Raw genomic sequence first — 13,693 nt, forward strand, 5'->3', positions numbered from 1 at the left:
ATTATCTAAAATACTATGAATTCATAACTTTTTATTTGATTGTAATAGTATTTAAGAAAAATGTTTAGAACTCCATTAAAAAAATTTAATTCTCGAGTACATATTTTGAGGAATCTGTTTGATATTTATTATGACTTTAGTGATTCAAATAATATCCCGTTAAGTTTGATGATTAAACTGATATATGGTTTTCAATTGAGTGACTATTTTGATATTTAACCATTTTCAAAACTACATCTACATAGTATTATAAGAAAGGTCTTAATCCCTGTTAACATCAGGAGTCGAGTGTTTTATCTCTTAGATCATTATTCAAAAGGCCGAAATTTAAGAAAAAAAATTCTCGAATAGAGATTTTTTTCCGCGAAAAATATCAAATATAGATCCAACATTTGTGAACTAGTGTGTTATTTAAATGATTCATGACCAGGACCCATATAAGAATTGTTTGTTGATTTGCCTTCTTTGATTTAAACTCGTATGTGATGCTAATTAAAACAAAGGTTGTGTTTACTTGGGGAAAATGAAATGGAGGAATGAATAGAATGAAAAATTAAGCAAAATATACGGAGAAAGAGAGTATATATAATAATATAGGGAATGAAAATGAGGGAGAAGAAATTTTATATGATGAAAATTGTATAGAAAATGATGAAAAGCAAGGATGGAGTATTCCCCCCAAAACACATGGATTTGAAATGTTTAAATTGTTTGGAAAGTAATTAAGTAAAGAATGAAAATTATTAAAATTTCATCCAATCTTACCTAAAAAGAGTAATTTTTCAGATTCCAACGCAAACCAAATTTTGAAAAAAAAGTAGAAGACTCAGTTTAAGGCCTGCGAGAACCAAAAATTCTTTTTTGATTTCTTTATGTTTTCTCACGTTTTCGATAAAACCTTCTCGTAAAAGTATTTTATCTGGCCGAACCAGGTCATGTTGTAAGTGCGATCGAGTTTTTCATGCTCTTTTCCGGATTAGATATGATATTAGAGTTTTTGAACCTCTTGTACACACTACCCCCTGACAAAAGAAGTAAAGTTTTGAAAATGCAAGAAACAAAAAGTTAAAACTTACTGTAAACATTTCTTTTTCGGAAATCCGAAATAGTAAAATACAAGTTTGTTGGGCAATTCCGAATATATACATGAACAGATGCTGCATTGAACTCACAAGTCACAAGTTTACAAGGTCATGTAAATATCTTGTACAGTTTTTACCTGAAGAGAAATTAAACAGCTGGCTGTTATCTCTTTAGAGCAAAAAAGCATGGATGAAGAATCAATCTCTCATGAAACACAAACTCCTCTATGTAAGTATACAACCATCTTACTTCTCATGTTTCTATAAATAGTATGGGTGTGTGCTACTGTATTTTTTATAGTAAGTAACCGCGGTTAAACTGCAGCCGTTATCATTCGGGTATTTATTGGGTAAACCTTACAGGCTGACGTAATATGCTACAAACCATGTGTACTGTGTTAGCTACGATTAACCTTAAATTTCAAATTTTTTGACCAGTATCGAATTTTCCATCAAGTTCATCACCAAAACAAGAAAATGAAGAGTTGCGCGATGAGTCTCCGATCAGGCAGGTGGCACTCACTGTCCCTAACACCGACGACGATACCCTGCCAGTACTCACATTCCGAATGTGGGTTTTGGGGACTCTCTCCTGCGTTGTCTTATCATTTCTCAACATGTTTTTTTGGTACCGAACGGAACCCTTGACCATCACGGCGATCTCAGCTCAGATCGCCGTGGTTCCACTAGGTCAACTCATGGCAGCTAAAATTACTAACAGGATATTTTTCCGAGGAATGAGATTCGAGTTCACTATGAATCCAGGGCCATTTAACGTCAAAGAGCATGTTCTTATTACAATTTTCGCAAACTCTGGCGCTGGCTCTGTTTTTGCCATTTACGTGGTCACGGGCGTAAAGATTTTTTATGCGCAACACATCACCGTTCTTTGTCTCTTTGCTTCTTAGCCTAACAACTCAGGTATCACCCTTAATATTAGTACTCTTCCGTCCCAAAATAGGAGTAGCTTGGACCTTTAGCACGTATTTTGCGGTGTGAAAACAAATCTTTCGTCTGTTATTTCTCAAATTATAGCATACGAAAGTAACATTTTTACACCTCAAGATACGTTTTCAACAGTAAAACAATTGGTTTACTGGGGATATATGAAACCTTATACTAAAGTTTAAACAATTGTAAAAATTAAAAAAAAAATGGTTGTGTTGAATGGTAGATAATGGGGTTTGGATGGGCTGGAATATTCAGAAGATATTTAGTGGAGCCAGCTGCTATGTGGTGGCCTGCTAATCTCGTTCAAGTCTCCTTGTTCAGGTACTTTCACCCCAAGTTTAACTGAATATAAACTCTGTTAAAATTATTAAAATTAACATAAGATCTCGGCAACGACATTTTTTAGCACAAAGTTTTAGGAGAACTGTCCGGTTAACAGGTTAAAATGTCTCTATTTTGGATCAATCATTAAGGATTTGTGTTCAGTTGTAAAGGACTTGAGGTCCTATCTAGTTTATTTTGTTAAAGATCAGCGAACTTAGCAGCTCATTGTGGCTAGGGAGGCAAGTTCTTTGACTAATCGTAAGGAGTGGCTATCCTTCCCAACCTTTCTTTATCAATGTAATTCTTCGTGATATGCAATAAAAGATCTTTTTATTTTCAAAAACAAAAATGACTCAAAATTAGTTTAACTATGATTTTATACTCTAGCTTCGCCCCTGGTCGAATAATTTTTAGGCATGTAATAAATGGCTATTAGACCAAGTGGTATAGATTGCACATTTGAGAAATTTTAAAATAAGTACCTTATAACTTAAAATGAATAAGTGACTTACAAGTGATAAGTAGATGAACACTTATAAATTACATAAGTGTTTGGATAATTTTACTTATAAGTCACACTTATAAGTTACATAAGTGTTTGGATAATTTTACTTATAAGTCAGAATTTTTTTTACTTAAATTATTCAAAATAACTAATTTTTAAATATAATTATCTTATTTCGTGAATTTTATATTAGATTAACATTTAAAAATATTTTTTTTAAACCTACGTTAATAAAAAGTCGAAAAATCAAAATAAGTTGAGAAAAAATACGTTGTTACTAACATTCAACTTATCAGTTTATAAGTTGAAAATCTAACTTATAAGTTGGGTCGACAAACATCGTCGATAAGTACTTACGGACTTATAAGTTAATAAGCTAACTTGTGGTGCCAAACAGGCAGTAAGAGTGTAAATGTTCATAAATAAATGGTTCGACTTCAGGAGCGAGTTTGTGCAAATTGTTCATATAACAATGTACCTCTGAGCACCATACTGGGGATCATCTTAACTACTCTAGTTGAGCTTTTTATACAAATGATGGACGGCTTTAACAATCTTTTGTGCAGGGCTCTTCATGAGAAAGAAGAAAGGTCCAAAGGCGGATTGACTCGTACTCAGTTCTTCCTGATCGCGTTCATTTGCAGCTTTGCTTTCTACGTCTTCCCTGGCTACCTCTTTCAAATGTTAACCTCCTTTTCATGGATCTGCTGGATCTTCCCAAGATCAGTTCTAGCACAACAACTTGGTTCTGGACTCCACGGCCTAGGAATTGGTACCATTGGCCTTGACTGGTCTTCCATTTCCGCGTATCTTGGAAGCCCATTAGCAAGCCCATGGTTTGCCACTGCCAATGTTGCTGTGGGTTTTTCCTTACTCATGTATGTTGTGACAACTATAAGCTACTGGCTGAATTTTTTTGAAGCAAAAAAGTTCCCCATATTTTCAGATGGTCTCTTTACCTCCTCTGGCCAAGCTTACAATGTTACAGCCATTATTGACTCAAATTTTCACCTGGATTATGTGGCTTATGAACGCGAAGGACCCCTTAATCTTAGTACATTTTTTGCTTTGACATATGGTGTTGGATTTGCAGCTCTCTCTGCCACTGTTGTACATGTTTTTCTATTTCATGGAAGGTAACATTTTCTAATTCTCAATTACAGATAGTGCACTTGTTTGGCGTCAAAGGTAATGTCCAAGTATTTCATTAATATATGCAGGGAAATATGGGAATGGGAGCAAAGCAAATCAAGTTTTAAAGAAAAGGAAATTGACATTCATACAAGACTTATGAGTAAATATAAACAAGTTCCGGAGTGGTGGTTTTTGTGCATCTTAGTGACCAACATAGCACTTGCAATATTTGCCTGCGAGGTTTACAATGATCAACTACAACTTCCTTGGTGGGGTGTATTACTAGCTTGCCTCATTGCCTTCTTTTTCATTCTTCCTATCGGGATCATCACTGCAATTACTAACCAGGTTTCACGCGATATTGCAATAACTTGAATTCTCTCTGTATCTGTTCATATACGAGTATACAGCATGTAATTATAATCTAAAAGTCTGTCATAATAATTTTCCATAAATCTATAGGCACCGGGCTTAAACATCATCACAGAATACGTAATAGGATACGTCTATCCAGGGTATCCGGTTGCTAATATGTGCTTTAAGGTGCTTGGTTGGGTGAGTATGTCTCAAGCAATTACCTTCCTTCAAGACTTTAAGCTTGGTCATTACATGAAAATTCCACCCCGGACAATGTTTATGGCGCAGGTTAGTTTAATATTCATATATCTAGAAATGCAACATTTTTTAGGGTCTGATTATTTTCAATTTTTTCAGATAGTGGGTACGCTTATAGCAAGTTTAGTGTGCTTGATAACAGCCTGGTGGTTAATGAAAACTATTCCTGAAATTTGTGATACTGCATCTTCTGGTGGCACTGTATGGACTTGCCCAATGGATCATATCTTTTATGATGCATCCGTTGTCTGGGGATTAATCGGACCTCGCAGAACTTTCGGAGATTTAGGCACTTATGCAATGGTGAATTGGTTCTTTCTGCTTGGAGCAGTTGCTCCTGTTTTTGTGTGGTTAGCTCACAGAGCATTTCCTACCCAAGACTGGATTAAGCTCATAAACATGCCGGTACTAATAGGCGCAACAGGACTGATGCCAGCTGCTACTGCAATTAACTACAGTGCATGGATTATAGTTGGATTTTTATCTGGATTTGTAGTGTATAGACATAGACCGGATTGGTGGCAGCGCCATAATTATGTTCTTTCTGGTGCACTTGATGCTGGACTGGCTTTTATGGGAGTGCTTTTGTATCTATGCTTAGGACTGGAAAAAATTGGTCTTGATTGGTGGGGTAATGGACTTGATGGATGTCCTTATGCTTCCTGTCCAACAGCTCCGGGGATTGCAGTTGATGGATGCCCTGTGGTTTTGTAGCCACAAATCAGGATCAAAGTCATGCATATCTTTCATTGTGGCTTCAGTCTGGAATTGTTGGTGTCCAGAGAATTGTGCAAATTGCTGTCAGTTGATTCTTGAACAAGGTGTCTAATGATTTACGACTCACCCGACAATCCAGTATCGAATGATACAGCTTAGGCATGATACAGGAAAAATGTTATTTCAAGGAAAATTAACATTTGAAGATGAAATACATTTTTACTAGTTATTGCATTGTTGACAGTCAAGTATAAATTTGGTTTTGATCATAATGTATGCCAAGAAAATCTTCAGCTCGGTTTTGTTAGTCGCTAAACGGTTTGAATATACTGATTTATGTCCGCTGACAACATTTTATGCTATTCGAGTTCTTCCTTGCAACATCATACAAGGATGATTTGAGGCTAGTTGTGGTAGAGTTGAACTATATATATGATGCTCTTTTCACCAAATTGCGTGTGTTGCATCACAAATTCGGCTACTGCAGCAGAACTCGGTCCTTCATTGCAGTAGTTATTTCCTTGGTCCTTCATTTAAGCATCAATTAAGCCGGTTCTCAGACGTAAGGATGAATATACATTGTTATTGTTCAATGCATCTGTATTGGCCAAAGAGTTAAAACTTTTCGTTCAAATCTTCTTAATTTTTGCTGGAACCTTTAGAAGGTCTTCACACAAATGGATTGTCATTATTCTGTGGTTAGCATATTTGCTTGCAGATGTTGTTGTTGCTGTTTTCGGGCTCGGACTCACTGTAAGCAGGCAAAGTTTGTATTCTATATACTGCGGTGACAGTCTAACCTATGCTTGTTACCAAGAGATAAACTTCTGGTCAGAATGAATGTGGATGCTTTGTCTCAGTTACAAGTATTGCAGTATGCTTTTGTATACTTCACGACATTCAAAGGACTTATTGTCGACCTCATTCTCGGGATCCATGAAGGCAACCAGAGCCGAGAGTTCTTCCTTGCAACATCATATAAAGATGCTTTCAGGATGGTTGTCGTAGAGCTGAATTATAATTATGATGTTCTTTTCATAAAATTGCCTGTTTTGCATTAAAAATTCGGTTTCTGCAGCAGAACACTGTCCTTCATCGCAGTTGTTGTTTCCTTAGGGCTCTTCCATTCTGACGTAAAAGGGAAACCAATTTTATAGAGTGATTCAATTTTTATGCTACTTTTCTCTGACCGTCCGACCGGACAGTTGTAAAGCTTAGGCTTCTGTTTGATACAGACGCCAAGCACAAATCATGGAAACATGAGTTTGTTGATTGAATATTGTTTGGGAAAAAGATTTTTCTAGTCTGTGCCTATGGGCACATGCTAAAAGTTAGTTCTTGATGAGGTGTCCACAAAATATTGGTGGAGAGCTCATTAATAATGATGGACCCCCTGCATGCATAAAAATCTCCACCAATAAAATTTTTACAACTAATTAATCACACTTTCTTAGCATGTGCCCATGGGCACACACTAGACAAACCGTTGTGAAAAATACTAGAAATTTGTTCCTAGATTGGTCGTCTGGTTTCGTTAGAGACAGAGATCATCATTGCGCGTCAAAATTTACTAATCGTAGCTGGGCTCAATCTTTGTCAACATTCAAGTTCCTAGATACTTGCACCGAGGTCAAAAAATTATTTGACACTAAATTACCTGAACTAAAGAAGAGAACGTGCTGTTTCTTTGGCAAAGACAGCAAGGAGAGGGAGGCCTTACAAATTAAGGCAAATAATTCTTAGCATCAATAGAGAATTTAAACCGGTTGTCGCACAGAAGGATAAATATAAATTATTATTGTTCAATGCATCTGCATTGGCCAAAGAGCTAAAATTGTTATCCTTGGAGAAGAAATGATTGGCAATAAGCAAATTGTGGGTGGAACTGCTATCATTTGTGGCAAGTCATATCAGGTCAAGTGCTCATGCTCAGCAACTAAACAAAGGCGGTGAGCTAATAACTGTTGTTTGCTTACTGGTGGCTCATTTTGGCTTGGGAGATCAATACGAGATTAGCCCGGGAATGGAAGGAGAAAGCTGATCGTCTAAGAAGTCCAATATTTTATTATTTTTCAAATATTGATACTGTATGTGTTATTTCTTGTTTGTGCATGTAATGATATGTTCCTTATATGTTTTGTTTTAAACAACTTCTGTTAATTTTGGTCATCCAGAACTTCAGGATATTCAGATTAATAGCTCAGAAAATTATTAAGAACTCATACACTTTCTTTAACTCGGTAATGGGGATTATTGGTGACCGTCCTTTTATCTATTTAAGGTGCCAACAGCCAAGTAATGGCATTACAACTTGGTTAGTATAATTACATTAATCTGTGACAAGTATAGCTAACACAAAATCAACTAGAAAGGGATTTGGGAACATAACTTCGTGTTTTGGTCTTAAACAGATGTGTCCTCTCTAATGTCAAATTAAGTAATTAGCTGGATGAAAAATCAACAATGATGATGAACAAGAAATAAGTATCATCCAGTGGTTTAAAATGTTAAAAAAACAATCTTGAAAGTAAAATGTTATAAACAGTTACAGCAGATATCTACGCATATCATGGATTCAGATGTAGCTAAATGTAGTTGTAATTGGAATGAGAATTAATAAAGCCAGCCTTAAATATCATGAGAAAGCTCCATTTTCTACAACATGTCCCGATCTCTGGAAACTCACAGATGAATCCAACCAGCCTTCAGCCTTGGCTTGTTCAACATACTGTGCAAACTTCTTCTCCGCATCAGGAACATCCAAAGCCAAGTCATCAAGTGATTCTGCTAATCTGCCAAAGCCTTTGGTCATCTGATTCATGGTTATGAGCCCGGTGCTAAAACACTGTCTGAGTAAACCCCACAACCTGTCATTTTTCTTTTCTATGAGTGCCACTAGTGATTTCTTAACAACCTCATGATTGAAAAATGGCATATTCAACTCCTTTATGCAACGACAAGCTTCTCTAATATCGCCTCCAGACTCATACTCCTCCAACAGCTTACCAATCTTGTCTTTGACATCTTCAATTGCCCTTCCACCACCACCCCAACACCTCAATATCCGTTCTCCAGAAAGACGAGCGTTGAGCAATGATTGTGCCATTTGCAGCACTTTGTTCCCACCCGAGTCTGTCCCTGAGCACTGGCTCTTAATATCTTCTAAGTGTGAAGGAGCAAGCACTTCATCTACCACTGCCCTAGCTAAGAACATTGCAAGGTCCTCAACCACAACTGGATTATCTAAAGCAGTATCATCAGCAGATTCAATTAACATAGTAAATCCATTTATGACATCATCAGCTGGAAAACACAAAGACGACAACAGAACAGAAGCCATCTCTTTCTCTCTGTTCTTACGGTCCATTGCCAGCGTTATTAGCCTCTTAACAAATATTGCATTCAGTTCGGCTGCACAAAAACTGTTTTTTGAATCTAGACACCGACTTACCTCTTCAATATCGCTTGAAAGAAAATACTCCTGAATAATGGACTGGGCCTTCATCTTGAAAGCTTTGGCCGCTCTATCTTCTAATCCCTTCTTTGAAGTCGGTGATGACAATGACTTCAAAGATGAGGCGCATACCCAACCTTCTGATGCTGCTTTTGATATAATATTCTGCAATTTCTCCCTTGCATTTGGTATGTCAAGTGACAAGTCATCAACAGTGTCAATAATCCGACTAAATCCTTTTGATATTTGACTAGAATTGATTAAACACTCATCAGCGGCAGTATTTAATAGATCAAGAAGACGTCCCTCAGCTTGGGGCCTTTCCATTGCCATTATTATAGCTCGTTTAACTATCTCATGGTAGAAAAAAGGAACATTAAGATCTTTGATGCATCTGCATGCCTCTTTTTTGTCACCACTGACAACATATTCTGCTAAGAGGTTGTTAATTTGAGCCTTGACATCTTCAACAGTTTTGTTCTTGCTTCCACCCCAGCGCCGCTCAATGATTTCTGCATGGAGAGGGGCTGATAAATATCCCTTCTCGGCTCTCTTAATCACATCTATTCCTTTAGAATCCTTGGGCAAGGACTCCAAAATCTTTTTCAGAAATGCAGGAGGAAGTATGTCATCTACCACAGCCCGGGCAATAAACAATGCGAGAACATCAACTGTGTCTGGAATATCTACAATCAAGTCATCTGCTGCTTCCACTAGCTTACTGAATCCCTTGTAAACTTGTGGGGGATCAATGACATCGGCATAGAGGGAGGATAACAGAATAGCGGTCATTTCTTTTTCTTTGTCATGCCTATCCATTGCCATAGACACAAGCTTCTTAACAAAGTAATAATTAAAATTTGGCATTCCAAGTTCCCGCAATTCATTAGCAGTTGAGACAACATCATCAGTCGCGAAATACTCATCCACAATCACTGTTGCCTTCTTTTTGTACTCTAGAAGTGGTGAATTTGGTTGTGTTGCACGTGTTTTATCCTTATCCTGCAATAACAGAATTCCTTGACAAACATATATAGTTGGCTAATACTAATAAATTTACTTGTCAAAATTCCCACAAGCAAGAATAGAAGGTTTTAGCAGCAATTTCTTAAAAACGCAGAAAAAGGAGTTAAGAGTTACTATTTTACCTCAGCACTATTATAGTTTGGGTCATTAGGGTCAAGGTGTTGATCATTCATATCAAGCATGCCACCCCAGGTTCCTTTCCCCCCACAACCGCCTGCAAAACAATTACACCATTCATCAACGTGACCTGTGAACTATCAAATAATCTTTACAATATCCATCAACATTATCTTCTTTTTTTCTAAAGAAAATTTAGAAACTACATGCTACAAACAGCAAATATGCGACAAGAAGGCCCTTTAGAGTACTATGGTTATAAACTTATAATCATTGAAAGGCAGTAGGACTTTATCTTTTGCCGGAAATGTACTGCAAGAGAATATAAATGTTGTATTCATGATACCATTATAGCAGATATGTCGGTTACCTTTCTTAGGGCGACCGTCTCTTCCAGAATGCGAATGCCTGTCATTCTTAAGTGGACTCCCAGGCTTGGCAGTGCCATGTTTTCCATGATGAGCATTAGGTGACCTTGGAGACTTTGGAGATCTGGGTGACTTGGGAGATTTTGATGTTGAAATCTGTAATGGAGAAACCGATAACGGGTCTATACTTTCTGAAGCAGCTCTAAGTTGTTCCTGGCGCTCATTCGACATAAATTTGTCACCATACTCCATGTTTAGAGCAGCTTCAACTTCAACTCGGCTTCAGAAAACCATGGTTTCTTAGAGTTTCTGCAACACATTACATAACAGAACCACATTTATATGAACAAAAGATAACAATAATAAAAATTGTGTATGCATTTAGAAACATTCATGAAAAAAGTTACAAGACATTACCAGTTAAGAAATGGTGTAAGAAATGATGATGTGAAAAGATAAAATTAGCATGATGAAAGAAATATAAATAGAATTAAGCGGAGGAAGAAGAGGTCTTTGAGTAGAAAGTGTGGCAAGTAACGTGATTAAGCAAAAAAATGGGAGAAATTACAGGGTCTGATGACCTATTTATCATATGACCGAGGATTTGTGTCTGTTGTAGGTTTCATCTGCCCTTTCTCTAACATAAAAATCATGTTACATTTGTACTTTATTATCCTAGGATTTTGTATTCATTTGACGTTTTACTACAAGACTTATTAAGCTGTTTTTGTAATTACTGTTTTTTTTATAATTAATACAGTTTTATGTTTCTCTTTTCCATTATATTTTTTTATAGGTAAAATAATTCGCCAGTAAAATATATGGCGCCTAAAAAATAATTAAAAGTAAAGGAACATATGAGAAAATCAAATCACATTTTTTTGCTCAAGCTATAATTATGAACATATCCTGCCGTGTGGATCGTCTCTTGCTCGTATTTTCTGGGAAATACATTTTTTTCATATCTTTGGGTTATACTGATCTTTTCAAAAGAAAATCTAACAATTTAATTTAAAGGTCAAAATTATAAATCGCTCCATTTTCAAAGAACTCACATAGTAAAATTTCAACAACAATCGAAATATCATCGATGAACAATATAGTAAGTCGCTTTTATGATTCTACTGCTATTGGCACAGATTTTTGAAAAAAAATTGATCTATGTATTTTTACCATTTTTTTACTATTGGACCAAGTTAAAAAATTGATATAATATTTTTTTAATACTTAAAAATATTATTCATTCTGCACCTGTATATTCTATAGCATGTAAATCATCGGCCTTTAATTCTATTGTGAGCTACTTTTCATCTACGGTGTTTAGACTTTTTTACTCGGTTTGTTATATTTACGGGACGGTCCCTGACAATGATTTGCCAGAAAACCTTATACAACAAAGAGTTTTATAGCCGTTAGATGGTTAATCCAACGGCTGTTATTGAAATTCGATGGCTCGATAGATAAAATAATATTCTAACTGTCAAAGCAAATGGGACAGTCTCTTATGCAAATGGGACAGTCCCTTTACAAATGAGACAGGGTATGAGACAGTCTCAATTACACTGCAGAAAATAAATAACAGAAATAAAATGCAGAATGCTGAAAACTGAAAAGTAAAAACACCAGAAGTTTTCACTTGGTTCGGCCCCTACACCTAGTCTATGGCCTACATCCAAATCCCCATGCCAACTAGCATAGAGAATGTATTATATCAACTTTAATAAAAGAACTTACAATCTTTTCCTTGATTACAAATATAGCACCTGAAAGAAACCCTTTCCCAAGCTACCTTGCTACCTAGCCCACTGCTATTCCTTAGCCTTCTAGCTACCTTGCTATACTTTGAAATCAAGCTTGCCACAACCCGGCACAAAGTTGATATGAATACACAAGTATAAGAATAAACAAATTGATTACAACTTAAACTAGGTTTCTTGTTTTTCTGGATATGAATATCTCGGGTATGAAACAAGAAAATGATTTCAGATGATGAAAGATTCTCGTGAAAGTGTTAGCTACAAATCTGAAATGAAGAGTTGTATTTATAAGCAAAGTTCTAACAGATTTATTTTCAAACACAAGATAAGGTTGGAAGATAAGTTTGTTTGAAAATATTTGAATGAAACTTTTAAACTGATCTGTTAGTACGTTTGAAAAAGAGATAAATCAAGTAAAGAGATAAGGCTTGAGAGATTTAAACTTGATTTATAAGATAAGGTGATGAGTTTGTTTGAGATAAGGTTTATCCAGATAAACAAGATTAACACAAAACCCTAACAAACTTAATCCTGAGAAATAGCCTCTGCTGGAAAATCTGAATCACTGCAATCTCTGGACTCTAAACTGCTGTTATGTTGCAATCTGAATATCATCATAAACTCGTAGATTAACATTCTCCCCCTTTTATGATGATGACAAAGAAAGCATAAATGCTCCCCCTATCAAAAACACTAAAGGCCTGTAAAACAGAGTTAGATACAACAGAATATTTTGCAGTTTATGATATGTGCAATCAATATGAGAATGAGACAACTAAAGACTGAGTGAGACATGAGATCAATATGCATAAAAGAAACAGTCTCAATCAATAAACCCTTAAAACAAAAGACAACCCATCCATAAACCAGGATGTCCAGTTGCAATAGTTATCTAACAAATCCAGAATATCAGTTAATCACAAAGTCATCCAAAAACATTCATCAAAAACATAAACCAACATCACAAAGTCATCCACAAAACATCCATCAAAAAAAAACACCCATTCAGAAACATAGTCTTAACCAAATAAACCCATAAACCCATCATCGTCTAAAAATATCAATCAAACATCTTAAAAACATCTCATAATTTTCTCCCCCTTCATCATAAAAGGGTCCTTCAATCAGAATCGTCATCAACATGAACTGGAGCTTTGTCTTTGCCTTTGCCTTTTCCTGAATCAGAAGCCTTGTTCTGGGATGAAGGAAACACCGGAGCTGAGCCGTACTCTGAAAATAGCTTGTCAAAAGCTTCCTGAGCTGGTGCCTTCCCGTCCCGTTCACGAAGCCATTCAAATATCTTAGCCTTGTATTCTTCTCTGGTCATACCAAAAACTGAAGGTGGAGGAATGGCAGGGAGTGGCAGAGGAGCAGTGATTTCTTCTAAAGTACAATCTCCAATCCAGTCTCTTTTCTTGTGCCAATACATCTTGCTCTTGTCTTGCATGGCTGACAACTGCTGAGATAAAAACTTAGTCTCTGACCCAAGCTTAAAAAACAACTTAACAAATTCCTTTTCCCATGCCTTAGCAGAGGAAACCATCCCTTCTTGCAGAGTCCCAAACTCAAAATCTATGGTCTTAGACAACTTGACATCAGAAGTATGCAATACAGAGAGTTTAGCATTGATATCATCCAAAGAC

General features: G+C 36.2%; 1 protein-coding gene and 1 pseudogene across 1 annotated transcript; one reads left to right on the forward strand and one right to left on the reverse strand.

Moving 5' to 3' along the window:
• Nucleotides 1–1,167: 1,167 nt before the first annotated feature.
• LOC141696796 (oligopeptide transporter 7-like) lies at nucleotides 1,168–7,304 on the forward strand (annotated as a pseudogene).
• Nucleotides 7,305–7,780: 476 nt separating this feature from the next.
• Nucleotides 7,781–10,773, reverse strand: LOC141698102 (MA3 DOMAIN-CONTAINING TRANSLATION REGULATORY FACTOR 2-like). The gene is made up of 4 exons (XM_074502714.1): nucleotides 10,711–10,773; nucleotides 10,296–10,602; nucleotides 9,931–10,022; nucleotides 7,781–9,784 (listed from the first exon to the last, which is right to left on the reverse strand). The coding sequence occupies exons 2-4, from the start codon at nucleotides 10,543–10,545 to the stop codon at nucleotides 7,964–7,966; spliced, it is 2,163 nt and encodes a 720-aa protein (XP_074358815.1). The 5' UTR covers nucleotides 10,546–10,602; nucleotides 10,711–10,773; the 3' UTR covers nucleotides 7,781–7,963.
• Between the last annotated feature and the right edge of the window lie 2,920 nt (nucleotides 10,774–13,693).

The sequence above is a fragment of the Apium graveolens genome, chromosome 11 (assembly GCF_009905375.1).
Source record: "Apium graveolens cultivar Ventura chromosome 11, ASM990537v1, whole genome shotgun sequence".
NCBI classification, from domain to species: Eukaryota; Viridiplantae; Streptophyta; class Magnoliopsida; order Apiales; family Apiaceae; genus Apium; species Apium graveolens.

Coding starts and splice junctions, on each gene's coding strand:
- LOC141698102 (XM_074502714.1), bottom strand. CDS start 10,545: ATGGAGTATGGTGACAAATTTATGTCGAATGAGCGCCAGGAACAACTT. Junction 10,023..10,295: donor AGACGGTCGCCCTAAGAAAG/GTAACCGACATA, acceptor ATTGTTTTGCAG/GCGGTTGTGGGGGGAAAGGA. Junction 9,785..9,930: donor CAAACTATAATAGTGCTGAG/GTAAAATAGTAA, acceptor CTGTTATTGCAG/GATAAGGATAAAACACGTGC.